Source organism: Apiospora aurea, assembly GCF_038362705.1.
Source record: "Apiospora aurea strain CBS 24483 chromosome Unknown utg000007l_segment0_segment0, whole genome shotgun sequence".
NCBI classification, from domain to species: Eukaryota; Fungi; Ascomycota; class Sordariomycetes; order Amphisphaeriales; family Apiosporaceae; genus Apiospora; species Apiospora aurea.
In genome coordinates, this window is record NW_027117394.1 from 1,430,226 (window position 1) to 1,444,931 (window position 14,706).

Here is a 14,706-nt window from a genome sequence, read left to right on the forward strand (position 1 = left end):
GGCCGAGACGCGGTCGCTGCTCCTATCCTGGCTCGTCGTGTCGAGCGGATGCGTGACCATGTGGCCCCATCTCTGCTGGAGCTCGGCCGATCCCCCCGCGCGGGCTCCACGCCTTGTCGAAGACGTCGGCCAGGCAGTTCGGGCAGTAGTGGTTGAGACGGATCCGCTTCGCGGGGACCGGAACGCGCCCGTGAACGACGAGGCTCTTGTACATGTCGCGCAGGCAGCAGTTGTCGTCGATGGTCTCGAGGATGTGGTCGCCGATGCAGATAAACATGTCCGGGTACAATTGCTGCTGTGTGGCTGGTGTCTTTTGGCCGACCTTTTGGCCGGCTGTTTTCTTGTTGGCGAACCACCCAGGCATGGCTTTCTGAGTATGAGCAATGGACTAACAGTTGTGTGTGGGCTTGTGGTCGGCGACAACGTTCTGACCTTCCAGAAAGATAAAAAAGAACCACCGGATGGAAGAAGATACTTATACAATGGTCCACCCAGTTCTCCTGTGGACTTGTTTCTGCTCTTTAGGTTGTTTCGGCGATAGGGCTTACAATGGGCTTTATATATATATGTATATATATAGGAAATCCTGTGTGTAACGATGCGCTTGTGGCAACTGAAACTAAATGATCTACGCATCCCTACCACCTAGCCAATACGATATCAAACTCAAACGCTGCAAGCCGCCCCTACACTGAAGATATCTAATCCAAAACCACACCTGCGTGTGGCTTGAGCCTCACTTCCAGAGGCCCTTTGACCCATCCGAAAGCGGCCTTCTGGTCGTCCATCCATCGCTCTTGCCCCGGCAACAGCTCGATCTCGAAGCGGTACAGGAGGTGGCAGATGATGACGCGCATCTCCGCGTACGCCAGGTTCTTGCCGATGCAGTCCCGCGGCCCGGTGCTGAAGGGCTTGACCACTTCCCTTTTGTCGCCGGCGTAACGGGGGCTGTAGCGGGCGTGGTTTGGGCCAAGCCACTGGATGAAAAGTACCGAGTCAGCCACGATTCAAAACGAAGAAAGAAAAGGCAAATCGTCTGGTATGGACATAATGTTGAGTTCCGAAAATCTCGGTCTCGGTGGTTTGCTACTTACTCTTTCGGGCTCGAATGAGTCCGGATTGCGATTCGTTGCGTGTTGGAAAACTTGGATTTTAGTCTAGACACCGTGTTAGTATAAGCTGTTAAGGGCCTGTTGTAGAAATAGTAATCCGCTCGCGTGAGGTGTGGGGGAAACACGTACACCGCGCGGCACCCACTGCCCATGCACTACGGCTCCCGGACTAACTCGTGGCGACTGCGACGCCGCCGGGGGTACAGCCTCAGCGTTTCCTCGATGACCGCGTTGAGGTACTCGAGATGCCCCGTGCTCGTCATCGTAATCTCGGCCTCGTCGGCGAAGGCGGCGCGGATCTCCTCTTTCAGGACCCAACGCTTCTCGGCATGGGTGCCGATAAAGAACGTAAAGCCCGACAGGGCCGTGGCCGTCGTCTCGCTGCCGGTGATGACCAGGACCGACGACAAGGCCTGCACCTCGGCGTCGCTCAGGACCGACTCGCCATCTTTCCCCTTCCGCAGCATGTAGGTCGCGAAGTCGCGGCGTCCGTCCTTGGGCTCCGCGCACATGGCCATGCGCGCCTGGCCCTTGATCCGGCCCAGCCGGAAGTTCTCCTCGCCCGCCGCGGTCGCCGCCGCGAGCTCCTTGCGGCCCACCGCCATCATCAGGGGCACCTTGAGCATGGGGAACTGGACCCAGAATCGTCGGTAGGCGCTGCCCACGACGCCGCGGAAGATGTTTTTGACGAACGCCGTGTCGCCGTCGAGGCTGTGGAATGTGTCGGCGAACGCGAGGTCGCCAATGATGTCGAACGTGGTGAAGTTGAGCCAGTCGACCATATTGAGCGCCTCGCCCGCCCGCGCCCGCGCCGTGATCGCGTCCATGAACTTGTCGACGTAGCGCGTGATGATGGCCTCCTGCTCGTGCAGCGCCGACGAGCTGAACGCGTGGCCCATCTGCCGCCGCCGGCGCCGGTGGTCCTCCCGGCCCGCGCCGAGGAGGGCCATGTGGTCGTTCGGGAGCGCGAGGCCGGGCACCTTGCTGAACTCGTCGTCGGCGCGGCTGCTGCGGACGCCGTACACCTCGGGCCAGCTGACGCTGCCCTCGATGGCTAGGCGGTCCGGGCCGATGCGCACGAGGGGGCCGTACTGGCGGTGCAGCACCGTCGCGTGGCGGACCATGTCCATCGTGATGAAGGATCGCCATTGGCTCGGGACATCCCACAATGCCATGTACTTAGGACCCGGGACGTTGGCTAGAGGGTGAAACCATAGGCGGTATATGATGGTGCCAACCACGTACAGGATAAGCTAGCAACCTGCCGGATCGGTCAGATGGTTTAGAAAATGCGCCATGGTTATTTCGAGGGAGTTTTTCATAACTTGCCGAAATGGTGACGGCGCCCATCAGATTTGCCGGTTTGGCGAGGCTGTCCTGAGTGGTGAGGGCATCTAAAGCGACATCGGTGATAATGGAGAATGTTATGCAGCCAGTTAGAAATTAACACCGAGTAGGTAAGGTTGTAGGCAAGATGGATGACAAAGGAGAAATTGAGAGCAGTACAAGATATATATACATATATATATCTACGTGTGAATGCGTGTGTGCGTGCATCTGAGTTCGTGTCCGCGCGTATTCTACCCCTTAACGGTGTATAGAAGTCTTTGCGGACTATATCATTCCGAGTCGTTGTATTAATGTTCTATGTACGCGGGTATGACTGGGGTCTATTACTGTATTAAATCATGTATAGAATTGCATTAGTGTATAAGAGACGATTCGGGCCAGCCGCGCCGGGCATTAGTGCTCGCGACGCGAAGAATGCATCGTGGGGAAAGTGGATATGGGTAATACTGGAATTGGTGTTCCAATATGGTTGGGCCAATGGGCGAAGTTCAATGACAGAGACCCGCAGGTAGCCAAATTTCAACTGCTCTGTGCACCTATTGTGCATAATCAGCAAGGCATCATTGGGTTTGCCACCCGGGCTCAATACTTGATAAGTACGGTTTTACTTCAGCTTTTTACCGTATACCGCGGGCAGGGCACCCCCCACAGAGACCCAGTACAGATCAGCAAGGGGTTACCCTAGAGGAGTTCCGGACCGGACAGCAAAGCAATAGAGTCGTGGCGACGGCTAATTTGTACTACCATCGTTCAACCTGGAAGCTGAAGCATGACGCTCTCGACTCTAATGATAGCCATGATAATGGAACCTATAGACTTACTGCACATGAGAATTGAGGCATCTCTGCACAGATAGGCACAATGGATGGCGGTTGAGACCGCCAGTATTGCCTTGTTAGTTGTAACGTAAAGGAAAGAAATAACGACGCTGAGAAAACCGTCCAGATGATGGGCAGCTAGAGATCCCGGGAAGCCCGGGTCCGGTGATTGTAAGGGTCACCTTTGATGACCGAGTCGCGAGGCCCGGCTCATCTATCATAATTGCTGTTGAGCATATTCTTATACATTGCATTACGTTGGTGATCGTCATCCGCTATTCAACGCTCGGGTACGGCAGAACCCGAGCATCCAGCATTATTTCGCGAGGATCTCGGCACCTACGACACACGTGCACGGAGCAACATCGTGAATCCCGGACGGGGTTCGGATTCAATTCTGAACCCGATCCCGGGTTGGTACGTAAGGGTAAGTTTACCTTGACTTCATCATTACCGAATGCTCTTGGGTTAATACCACAAGCCTTTTCCAGGACCACGGTTTCGACAAAAGCTTCCCAGCTTTCCAGAGCAGCCACAGACAGCTCGCATACCTGACCAGCCAGAACAAGCACCAACTGACGGCCCACCGTCCGTCCTCAAGAGATGACCTCGGGATTAACTGGTGCTAAGGGGAAGCAAAAGACGCCTTATTGCAGAGAGTCGTCGGGGTTTGATCAGGGCCGTTGTCTATGTCATCAGCGGGAATAATGATGCCACTTCACCTGACTCCGTGTGAAATTCATGGGTTTGCACTGAATGGCGTCTACACATAAAACTGCGGGAGCAAGAGGACCTCAGTGTATCTAAGTGAGAGGCACGGAATCTAATATCAGTTGCGGATGTGGGCTGGTTTGCGACAGCAACGCACACTATGTTCTCGCTATGGCTCACTTCGGTAAGAAGGTGAGTGGTTAGCTAGTCGGTAAAGTCGAACATAATCCTCATATAATACCAGGTCGCTTCTTTAACTCTGTCAAGCCCCCCTGGCCAGGGTGGTATAGCGGCTGCCGCCCCAAATGAAGCCAACAATTTTAATCGCTTTTATATTCTCTCGGCAATTTTCAGTATTGATTTATTCATGGTACATTTAGTTTTACAATTTAAATTTACAATGATTTACGTTCTATCCGTATCCGCATATTTTAACTCGCATTTATCTTATTTTAAAAGTTACGAGTAAAATTCCCAGTGAAAAGAGCATTGATCACCTGCTTGACCGGGTGAGGGATACATCCCCCCACAGGTAAAGGCAAGTCTAGGGGCATCAAGTCTAGGGTGAAGTTATAAGATGCACCTTACCTCTATGAAAACACGATGATAAACTCCTCCGTATATGCATCTTCCCCTGGCTTGGCTCGAAGGAGGTGGGCAAACGGCTTAGCGAATTCAACCTATATATCCCATGCTTCTCGCAGCCTCTTGGAGTGATACTCTAAAGATTCTACACAGTCCAGCATATGCTTCAAGTCCGTCTTGCTTGCTTCCCTGTACCTGTCGTCGAGTTGGTACATCTGGCAGATCTGGCACTTGAACAACATCGACTCTGCGTTGGCCCTCATGATCAGTTGCGCCAGACGTTTGACTTCGCTCCGTGACACCAACTGGCTCCTCTCGACGTGGGGCAGGAGAACATCCACCCTCATGTCGCTATGCTGAGGCGGGCCCAAGAGCTCGCTGGTCCAGGCGCTGGCCGCATGGCAAAGGTCGTCGTAAACTTGGTTCAAGCCCGACGGACGGGGAGGATTTGATATTTCGAGCATGTTCACGGAATATCCGTACACGTTCATAAAACTGGTTGCTCCTAGTTACAAAAGTAGGCATGTTCGCTACCGGCCACACTCGCTCCATGTCCCACTGCGACATGGGCCGCAACCGCTGGTAATGCGTCATCACCCTCTCGATCTCTTGGCGCACAAACCAGCCGCAGAGGTGCACAATGACGTCCAAGAGACGATTCGAGGCATCAGGGTCTTCATCCGTGTTCCGGTTCCGGCCAACTATTTTGCACCAGTAGCAGAAGCCACTGAAGCCATCGCAGAGCAGGCCGTTACCACTATCTCTAAGCTGCGTGAGCAGGGCTACGTCGGTCAGCGTTGACCACATCTTGACGAACATCAGCATGAGCGAGACACGATCCTCGCAGTTGTGTCTCTTGGCCCACATTGGCTGCATCACCATACCATGTTGAACCAATTCCCTAATTGGCCTCTGCGCTGGTCTGTCTCTCGTTCGTGTCGCAGGCAGGCGTTCCAATACTGCTGAAGATAAGCAATCTTGCCGGGAGGCTCGGTTAGTCGCTCCTTCACCAGCTGTTCATATATGCGTCTTGCCATTGGTCTGTCTGAGACCTTGTCGATATGGGTGCAGCCCCTTTTCGGAGCCTAGCTGTTGGATGCACCACCAACCAACAGCCCCCGCTTCCCACGCCACACGCCGCACCAGGTCGACCAAAACAAAACCAACAGCCATTCCCTCCAAGCGCAATCGGCATCAACTTCACCCATCCTGCTTCAATCCGGTCTGAGCTCAGCTATCATGTCATACGACCTCCAGTCCAGCAGCAGTCTCTTCCTTGTTCCCATTGAGATTCGCCGCGCCATCTACGCCGACCTGATCGACACCGCTGGTATCCACATCACCTTGTCCCCGCAAGGGCGGGTTCGGCTCACCCGGTGCCTCGAGCCGGACCTAGGCGCCGGGTACCTAGGCGACGAGCGGCGGCCTCCGCCCTCGGACGATGGGTCTTGCATACAGACTTACTGTCGGCGCCTAGCCTCTACTTGGGGCCCGCATTGGGGGTGCGAGGAAATCGCCCATGCCGATGGGGAGGAAGGGACTGATGGGAGCCAGGCGGGATCGCGGGGTTCGTTTCTGACCACCTGCAAGAGGCTGTAAGTATTCATCTGAACGCATGCGGCCGGTTGCGTCCCTTCTCGATCTGATCGCCGCTTTCTAGGCATCTCGAGGTCGGGGATTGGGTGACGGAGCAGGTCCGCTTTCAGATAACCGACCTTGCGACAGCAGACGTGCTATTTGAGCCTCCGCCGGTTTCTTCGGCGGTATTCACTAGTACGGATGTTGGTTTCCGTCGTTCGCTTTTGCCAAATATCACCAAGCTGGATATTACTATGAGTCTTCCCCTGTCATTCTTCCATGCCTTAGGCACACCGGACGCTGCTCCACTCGACGAAAATGCCCGCATCTGGCTCGCGCTACCTCAAAATCTTGAACAGCACCTGCCTTCTTTTCAAGTACTCCGTACCTGGCTTGACCATTCCGACAAGGCCTACTGGTCGGCTGTAAGCGAGCGTGCCGTACTCCGACCTTTCGAGCCACTGGTGGCCAACAACCTTCATTTAACCTTGTCGCTCGAGCTACCTAAGCTCCATCCTCAGGACGAAGACCCGGTCTGCCACTTCCTAGAGGACGCGGAGGGAGGAGGATGCGTATTTGGATCCCCGCCACGGCCCGTCCAAGTAACGCGCCGGTTGCGACAGAGATATCGTGCGGGCCCGTGGAGCGCCCCACGTGGTTATGACGGGCCAGAATGGGTACATGACTTCCCCCTTACTCTTGGGAAACATCTCTTGGAGGAATCCTCGCTAGAAGACAGAGAGAGGCTGGAGAGGTCGTTGGAAAGCCATGGGCAAAGCGTCGAGAAATTGTTGGTGGAGACCCAAATGGTGTGGCCCAACTGGAGTAGAAGGCCAGGCAACAGGGGCAGATACGCGCTACGTTAGCACAGCATCTCAATGAAACTCCTTTGCGTCACGTCATGGGACGATGTATAACAGAGTTTATGTCACAGTGCAAAGAGCGTCAGATGATGCATAATGTGCTATCCAAAAGAAGGAGAGATAGGGACAAGATAAAAGGGCACTATGGTGCGTATATATACACAAATAAATCGACCTGTGTAGCGCGCTAGCCGGAGTAAGGAGCGTACCCTTTTCACCATTGAGACAAGCTGATACGTCGGAACGCATCGCTGAGCTAGAGGGCAAAGGGTTATGCTATCGATACTGGACCAGTCTCTTAAGGCTGACATCCACCAGCCGCCAATCCCAACACTAACTCGTTGTTGGTACCGTACATAGCAATTGGATATCCCTCATCCGGTGTTACTCTTGAGTTTCCCGTCGCCGTCAACGCAAACCCCCAGCCTCCAAAGCTTCAAAACGACACCTAACATGTTGATAGGATCCGAATTGGACGGATCCTTCAGGTTCCCAACACATACCCAGCCATAGCAGTTTCTATTGTCCTTATCTTCCAACCGGCCGCCAAGGGTTGTGTGAGTTAACTGCGCACATGTTAGCAATTCGCTTGGTGGTCCATAAGCGGTACGTTGTAGGTGGTGTGAGTATGCTAGGCTAGTAATGGGAAAATACGAGTTACCTCGTGTAAGATGACAGGCCCTAAAGTTGTCGATATTGTGTCGATAGGTTTATCATCCCCCTGCAACCCAGATACAAAGGACGGGTCCTGGACCTTCTCGATAATCTCTTCGCCTAGCTCGGGCCAACCTTCCTTCTTGTTCTTGGTGAGAAACCACGTGCACATATCCATAGTGTTGGGTTTGTTGTCCCGTGGCCTGACGAAATCCCCCTGCTTTGGATGTTCGCCGACGCCTCCCGTCTGCGCCCAGAGATTAGACGCATCCGTGAATCCTTTCAAATCAAACCAATCCGATGGGGTTGTTATGCTCATCGGAAGGCTTCCCGCCTCGGGATTGGGATCATAGCACACTTCAAAGTTTTTCCAGTTCTGCGGGGATACGATGGCTCCAATCGCCTTGTACCGGAGGACCTGGGTACCGGAGGAACTGGTGACGGCCTCGTAGTTGGAGCTATCGCAGTAAATAACCTTTATCGATCAAATGTTAGATATTACATCAAATATAAATATTATAGGGCGGGTCGAACTTACCACGTCAGTGTTCTCCCAAAATGGTGGGCCCAAGAATGGGTACGGGGTTTTCTCGTATCGGCTGACGTCCCGGAACACGTCTAGGTTTTGGGACGTTATTATCTCAGTACTTGGGACGGGTAACAGAAATATCAGGCAGGGCAGCATGACTTAGATTGGGAATGGCTACTCACTTTTGGCCATCTCGACCTTGTTCGGGAGATCCCCATCGTCGCCCAAGATGTGCTTCACCATTTGTTGGATGCGTTGTTCGGGTCCATATAGGTGTTCCAAGACGTCGAGCGCATTCTCCGCAAGATCAATCGCCTGTTCGAAGGCAGCCTCGATAGCTGCCGTGTCATATTGAGCTGAAGCCAAAAGGTTCGCCGTCAGCACAACGTACTCTAGATTTCTGCCCGTCGGATGCTAGAGCACTTACAACAAGGCCCGTCCAGCTTCCAGCGGTTTGCTAGACATACTCCAGGCAGAAGAAAGAGTATACAAGCGATGATATTCATAGGAGGCCAAGTGAAGTAAGTCTTATTTGTTGATATTGTGTATGATCAGAGTTATAAAAATGTGAACTTGTGCTAGCACAGGCAACGACCGGGAATCTAGGGGATGTCCGACACTTATATGTCACTCACTACTCCCAACCCTCTCGTGCCCTTTGACTGATCATGCCACACCTGGAACCGATGCAGAGATGTTGGAGAACATGTTGGCCAACACAGCACTGTCCACATGGTAATTTTCCCTCTCCGTCTGCTTGTACATATTGGTGTCTCAGACCAACGAAAGAGCCCCCATTGCACAATTCTGAACCCGAGGTTCATACATACTATGACGTTCCCAACAGCTTGGGTCGCTGGAGTTGCTTTCGTTGGCTGCGCAACCCAGCTCCTATTTCCCGGGGGGCCAACCCGTCGGATCCTTGTATCGCCCGGGGGCGGGAACCAACCGCCCGCAGGGATGTGCACCGCCCCCACCACCTCACGACACAAAACAGAACGATATGCAAGCCCCCAAGGCACACTGATATAACTGTACACAACTTCGGGCTTACGGATGCTCAGCGTTGTATTAGCGATAACATGAAACTCGCACATCGTGCACTGTTCCCGGTCCGTTCTGCAAGAGGAGCCCGACTTCGGGCCTTCCAGTTCCACTGACTTAGGCAAGTTGGTCGTTCTGCAGCAACGTTAGGTGAAGATTGTGGAAATCCTAGTTGCGACTTGTATTTTTAGATAATGATTCTTCACGGCCCACAACTAAGCCGGCTCACGGTGCAGCGCGCGACCCCTGGCAACTCGCCGGGGGTATACACCAAAATAGCTAATATTTTAAATAATAATATAAAATCGAAATAATTAGCTATAATTAGTTTAAAATTAGATTTATAAAAAGGATTTCTTTTATTTTATTACTATGAAATAAAGATTTTATTATTTTAATTATTTTCTTTTTAAATTAAGGATTCTATAAAAGTATTTATTGTTATATAGAAAATACGTGTAAAATAAGACATACGAATATTTTAAAAAGTAATTAGAAAATTTGCATTTTTCTTTTAAATATAAATATTATAATATAATAAAAATCTAATATTTAATACCCTTTTCGAAATTAAAATTTATTAATGATTTTATTTCACTTTTATTAATAGTAGGGCGATTTTTATTAGGTAGAAATCTATATCCTTCTTTAATAAAATAAATAAAGTAGATTTTAAATTAGTTCTTTTATTATTATTATTATTATTAATAGTACGCCGTATGCCGAAGGCCTTCGGTACATCTACCTAGTTCTTTGTGTAATAAACCGTGCCGAAGCTGGACTAAAAATACACGCTGCTAATATCGTAAAATTTACCTTACGTGCTCGACGTTACTATGTTGGTTTTTACCTATTAGCCTAGTGACCCTTGTTTTAGGGCCTGAAGAGAGATTATCCAGGTTCGGGTGGTCCCCTAATTTTTATTGCTAACTTATATAGCGGTAGTTGACCGGTTTATAGAAGCTATTTTGCGATAACTTTCGCCGTATTTTTTTTGTAGTAAGCGCCGCTAAATCGCGACGAGTTCGCAGCGGATTAGGTGTTAGTTGTTTTGCTAGCTGCTTTTGTTTTCCCTCGAAGTCTTTATAGTATAAGATTAGGTGTTCGGCTGTCTCCCGTCCTTTACCGCAGTTGTATAGCGGCGTCGGGACGTTTGGAACCCGATAAGTGAATAGGAACGACTTGAGCCCTATTTTTTTTAGTACGTGTTTATATTAAGACCGATGTTTCGTGTTTAAGTATATTATCGTAACGACGGCACGCTCTCTAGTTTAGCGGCGATTTTATAGCTAATTCGCGGCGGCTTCGCGTCGGAGTGACGGCATAGAACTAGTTTTGTTCTTATTTTTTTTAAGCGTTTATTCGACCGTTTAATTATTTAGCTATTGTTTGGTTGATGTTAATTGAGCATCGCTTAGTTATAGAGTCGTGGGGGCTTCGCTAATAGCCCCTTAAGGTTTCTTTTGTCTTTTTCTTTTTGCGCTACGTTTTTTATTAATGATTTCTACCGTTTTTATATAGGCGCCGCGTAAAAATTGTAGTTTCTCGGTAGTTTCCGTGCGTATCTCGAAGCTAGCTGCCCTCGTACTTAAATAGAGGTTAAGGGGGGGAACTGCCGCTTTAGTTTTTAAGTAGTATTAGGGGGTCGCTTTATATGCTTTTATTACGGTCCGGAGATAGGAGTTTTGGACTGTTATAAGGCTAAGGGCTGGCCCTTTTTCGGTATCGCCTATTTTATGTTAAGCCGACGCTCTGTACGCGAGTACGCTACGTATTATTTTCGTATAAAGCTCTTTTGCCCTTCGTACCGAATATCCTTAAATTGACGCTGCGAGCCTGGTGAGAGTTAATGTTTGAGTTGCTATTTTCGTTTTGATTTTTAAGATGTGGTCTTTCTATTGTAGCTTCCGATGGAGCTAGACGCCGAGGAATTTCGTAGAGGTTACCGGCGTTATAGTAGCGTTTCCGAGGCGTACCTATAACGTATAGGTTTTTCGCGCTCTAGTAAAATAGATAAGCTCGCTCTTTTTAGGTTCGAACTTTATCCCTTTCGTGCGTGCCCAGCGGCTATAAGTTTTTTAGGCTCTTTTTAAGTTTCGGTAATTCGTAACGTGGTCTGGCTTTACGGTAATAAGATTCGTATTATCCGCGAATCCGACGATAATAAGCTGCTCGTACGTTTTTAGCTCCTCGTATAGTGTAACGATATAAAGAATAAAGAGGATCGGTAATAGCGGGGAGTTTTACGGAACATTAGCGCGGAGCTGGATCCTCCTTAACGACTTGCCGTCGAAATAAAGGTAGACCGATTTGTTCGTAATAAAGCTCTTAACCCATCGGTAGACTTAATCCGGCAGTCCCTTCTCGTAGAGTGTAGCAATTAGTTTTTTATAATTGACTGTATCGAAAACGCTTTTAATATCGAGCTGGAGGAGGGAAGCGACGCCCTTTTGTTGCCATGTTGTACGGACGACGTCGGTAACTAGTCGAATAGCCAGTTCGGTAGACCGTTGTGTTCGGTTTCCTATCTGGCCTTTAGGTAAAAGCGAGTACTCCTCGGTTATTCCGGTAATTCGCCGGTTTATAGCTGTTTTTATTACCTTCCCGACCGTACTGAGTAATGAAATAGGTCTTTATTTATTAGGTGTCTGCTTTTCGGTTGCTGTTTTATTTGGCTTTGGGATCACGATAACCTTTGCTGTACGGAAACGTTTGGGGAAGTAGGCAAGCCGGAAGCTCGTTGTCGTTAAGCCGGTTAACGTCCGGAAAAGGGGTTCCCTATACGCTTTGAGGAAACCAAGAGGGTAAAAGTTTTCCCCTGGAGCCTTTCAGGGTCCCGTTTGCTTAATAATATCTTTTATTTTTTTAGCCGTTACCTCCGCTTTGATAGGGGTAAGGCTAGGGGTGTGGTTCGGTACGGTATTTAAGTCCGTAAGGTCGGCTTCTGGGTTAGGGAAGAACTTTTTTGAAAGGAGCGTAGCTTTCTCGTCGTGGCTTCGCGCTTCGTTAGTAGCTCCTTCGCTACGTCGTAATTTTGGGATTCCCGTTGTTTGTGGTGGCGTTTAGCTCCGTAGTCGGGCTTATCGTTCGAGCGATCAAAGTGTTTTAGAATCGTGGGAGGCAGCGGCGATTACGTGGCGCCAGCTTTTCGTTTTCGTTATTTGAACGATTCTTTCCAGGTCCGTTTTCGACTCGGTGTATTAGTTTTAAATATATTGCGAGGGTACCGCGAGATAGGCTCGGTATCGTTATTTCGTTATAGTCTACGCTTCTTGGACTTTCGGTAATTACCAGGGCGTACCTTTACCAATATAGGGGATCTTTTTTAGGGCTGCTATATCGGTAATCTTTCGTAGGTTATTTATAAGGTTATCGACAGTTTAATTTAGCTCTTCCGGGCTTATTGGCTCGGCGATATCGGTTAAACGTGCTCCGGTTTCCGCCCGTGCTAGCCCTTTATTTAATATCGTTTAGTTTTATCCCTCTGCTTTCGTTTTATTACTTCGTAGCGAGTTAGCTTTTAGTTTAACGCGGACGACCTATGCCCTATAGTTAGAACTTTTTAAGCCAGGGTTTCCTTTATATAAGATTATTGTTTCTCGTGTTACCTAAGTTAGGTTTAACGTGGAATTTTTTTTATCCGTGGCGTCGTTTCGTAATTTTTTTATATGGCGTAGCTAGTTTTAGGTTTTATTGGTTCGTAAAGGTAAAAAGGTTGTTTGCTCCGTACGATTTCTTGCTATGTATGTTCCAGAGCGGATAGTGTATGTTAAAGTTTTCGACGAGTAAGTGTCGCCCGGGGTACGAGGTCGTATCGAGGTCGTTTAGGGGGCTCCGTTATTAAAAAGTTTTTTGGATTGGCGAATATATAGACTATATAGTAAAGCGGCTATTTTTTTCCTCGGTATCGTAACGGTAATTTAATCGGGGCTTGCTTTAGTTTTTAGTTTAGTGATATCGAGGCGTTTATATATATAGATAGCCGCTCGGTTTTCGCCGTAGATTACTCGATATCTGGCTGTTTTTAAGCAGTACGCGGTTTACGTGTAGGGGTTCGTTTATATTTTTATAGTGTTAATATATTGTATTCTTTTTGGTTGGTTAAGGTAAGTGCCGTTGTTGTTTTTGATGTTGCGACGTTTTAGTATACTATTCGTAAGCTTATAATTATGAGATTATAATGGTATCTTGCGTTAATAAGGGAGCGACGGTACCGCGCCGGTTTTGTGAGCGTGTTTCTCTACCTTAGCTACTCGTTGTCGAATCGAATTACGGGCGGCCTTTTTTCCGCGAAACTATTATATACCCTTTTTTATCGCTGGTAGGGAGCGTTGTTGGTAGTAATAAACGCTTTATTCCTGCCGAGCTATCGCCGGTATTACGGATTTCGAATTGGCGAGGCCGGTGGGCATAAGCTTTTTTTCACGCGTTTTCTCTACTAGATTGCTACGGGGCAGCCGCGATCCTACGCCGTGTATTCCTTGCCGTAATTAATATAACGTTTCCTGCCTCGTAATCTTCTTTAGGGGCACTCTTAGTTCCCCTAGGGTATACTACTATAGAGTAGTAGCTATATCGCTGCTGCTTCCGATAATATTTAGCTACGTGGCCGTAGCCGTAGTAGCGGTAGTACTATTAAATGCGGAGGCTGGCGTTATACGGTTCGTAGTCGAAGATCTCGGAATCTTATATTAAGCCGTTATCGTATAAATCTTTCGTAGTTTGGACGGAGCTCGCATATAAGATAAGGGAGGCGTAGCGTACTTCGGGATTTTTCGGTAGGCTACGCTTATATTTCGAGATTTTTTTCGGGTTGTATTTATCTGCGAGTAAGCTACGTAGTAACGCGGCTTCGTTGTAGGTATCCCGTAGTTTTTTCGCTGGGACCTTTTTCGCGATAACTGCGAGTTTTCTATAAGTAAGCTGCGCGTTAGTCCCGAAGGCGTTTAAAACCTATCTATTATTTTTTGTATGTTTTTTCGCTTCGTTTTTAAAGGTAAAAACGATATCGCCGCTAAGTAGTTTTTTCGCTACGATAGCCTCGTTATACTCGATTGCCGTATTAACGCTTTATACGATATTTGTTAGCTTTTTTTTGAATATCGTTGGATTAATTTACGCTTTTAATTACTATTTCGCGGTTTCGGCGGGCTGGGACGATAACTTTCGGTTATTAAGTAATAGGATCGCTGCTACGCGGCGCAAATATAATTTAAGCCTAAGACTTAGTTTATATAGCTTTGGGATCCTACGTAGTTTAGGCGATAGTTTTTCCGACTATTTTTCGCAATTCCCCGCGGGTTATTAGCGCGTTATCGTCGTCGTCGAGGTGCGGTCATAATTCGGTCGCTTCGGTACGAAGTTCCCTAATTACTTAAAAAATCTCTTTACGCTTATTACTAGGGGTTACTAGATTAGCGATTAGTTTCTTTAAATACTTTAATTCTTTTTCGATACCTCTT

The 14,706-nt window shown here is 48.8% G+C and overlaps 4 protein-coding genes across 4 annotated transcripts; 1 reads left to right on the forward strand and 3 right to left on the reverse strand.

Moving 5' to 3' along the window:
- Positions 1–22: 22 nt before the first annotated feature.
- Positions 23–364, reverse strand: PG986_010715 (uncharacterized protein; the record flags this gene model as incomplete). The annotated part of the gene is made up of 1 exon (XM_066846937.1): positions 23–364. The coding sequence occupies one exon, from the start codon at positions 362–364 to the stop codon at positions 23–25; it is 342 nt and encodes a 113-aa protein (XP_066696428.1).
- A 4,563-nt stretch (positions 365–4,927) lies between these two features.
- Positions 4,928–5,443, reverse strand: PG986_010716 (uncharacterized protein; the record flags this gene model as incomplete). The annotated part of the gene is made up of 1 exon (XM_066846938.1): positions 4,928–5,443. One exon carries the CDS (start codon positions 5,441–5,443, stop codon positions 4,928–4,930), a length of 516 nt encoding a protein of 171 aa, XP_066696429.1.
- A 372-nt stretch (positions 5,444–5,815) lies between these two features.
- On the forward strand, positions 5,816–6,175 carry PG986_010717 (uncharacterized protein; the record flags this gene model as incomplete). Its single annotated transcript, XM_066846939.1, has 1 exon — positions 5,816–6,175. One exon carries the CDS (start codon positions 5,816–5,818, stop codon positions 6,173–6,175), a length of 360 nt encoding a protein of 119 aa, XP_066696430.1.
- A 1,216-nt stretch (positions 6,176–7,391) lies between these two features.
- On the reverse strand, positions 7,392–8,908 carry PG986_010718 (uncharacterized protein; the record flags this gene model as incomplete). The annotated part of the gene is made up of 5 exons (XM_066846940.1): positions 7,392–7,583; positions 7,679–8,146; positions 8,210–8,289; positions 8,383–8,556; positions 8,878–8,908. 5 exons carry the CDS (start codon positions 8,906–8,908, stop codon positions 7,392–7,394), a joined length of 945 nt encoding a protein of 314 aa, XP_066696431.1.
- Positions 8,909–14,706: the final 5,798 nt, after the last annotated feature.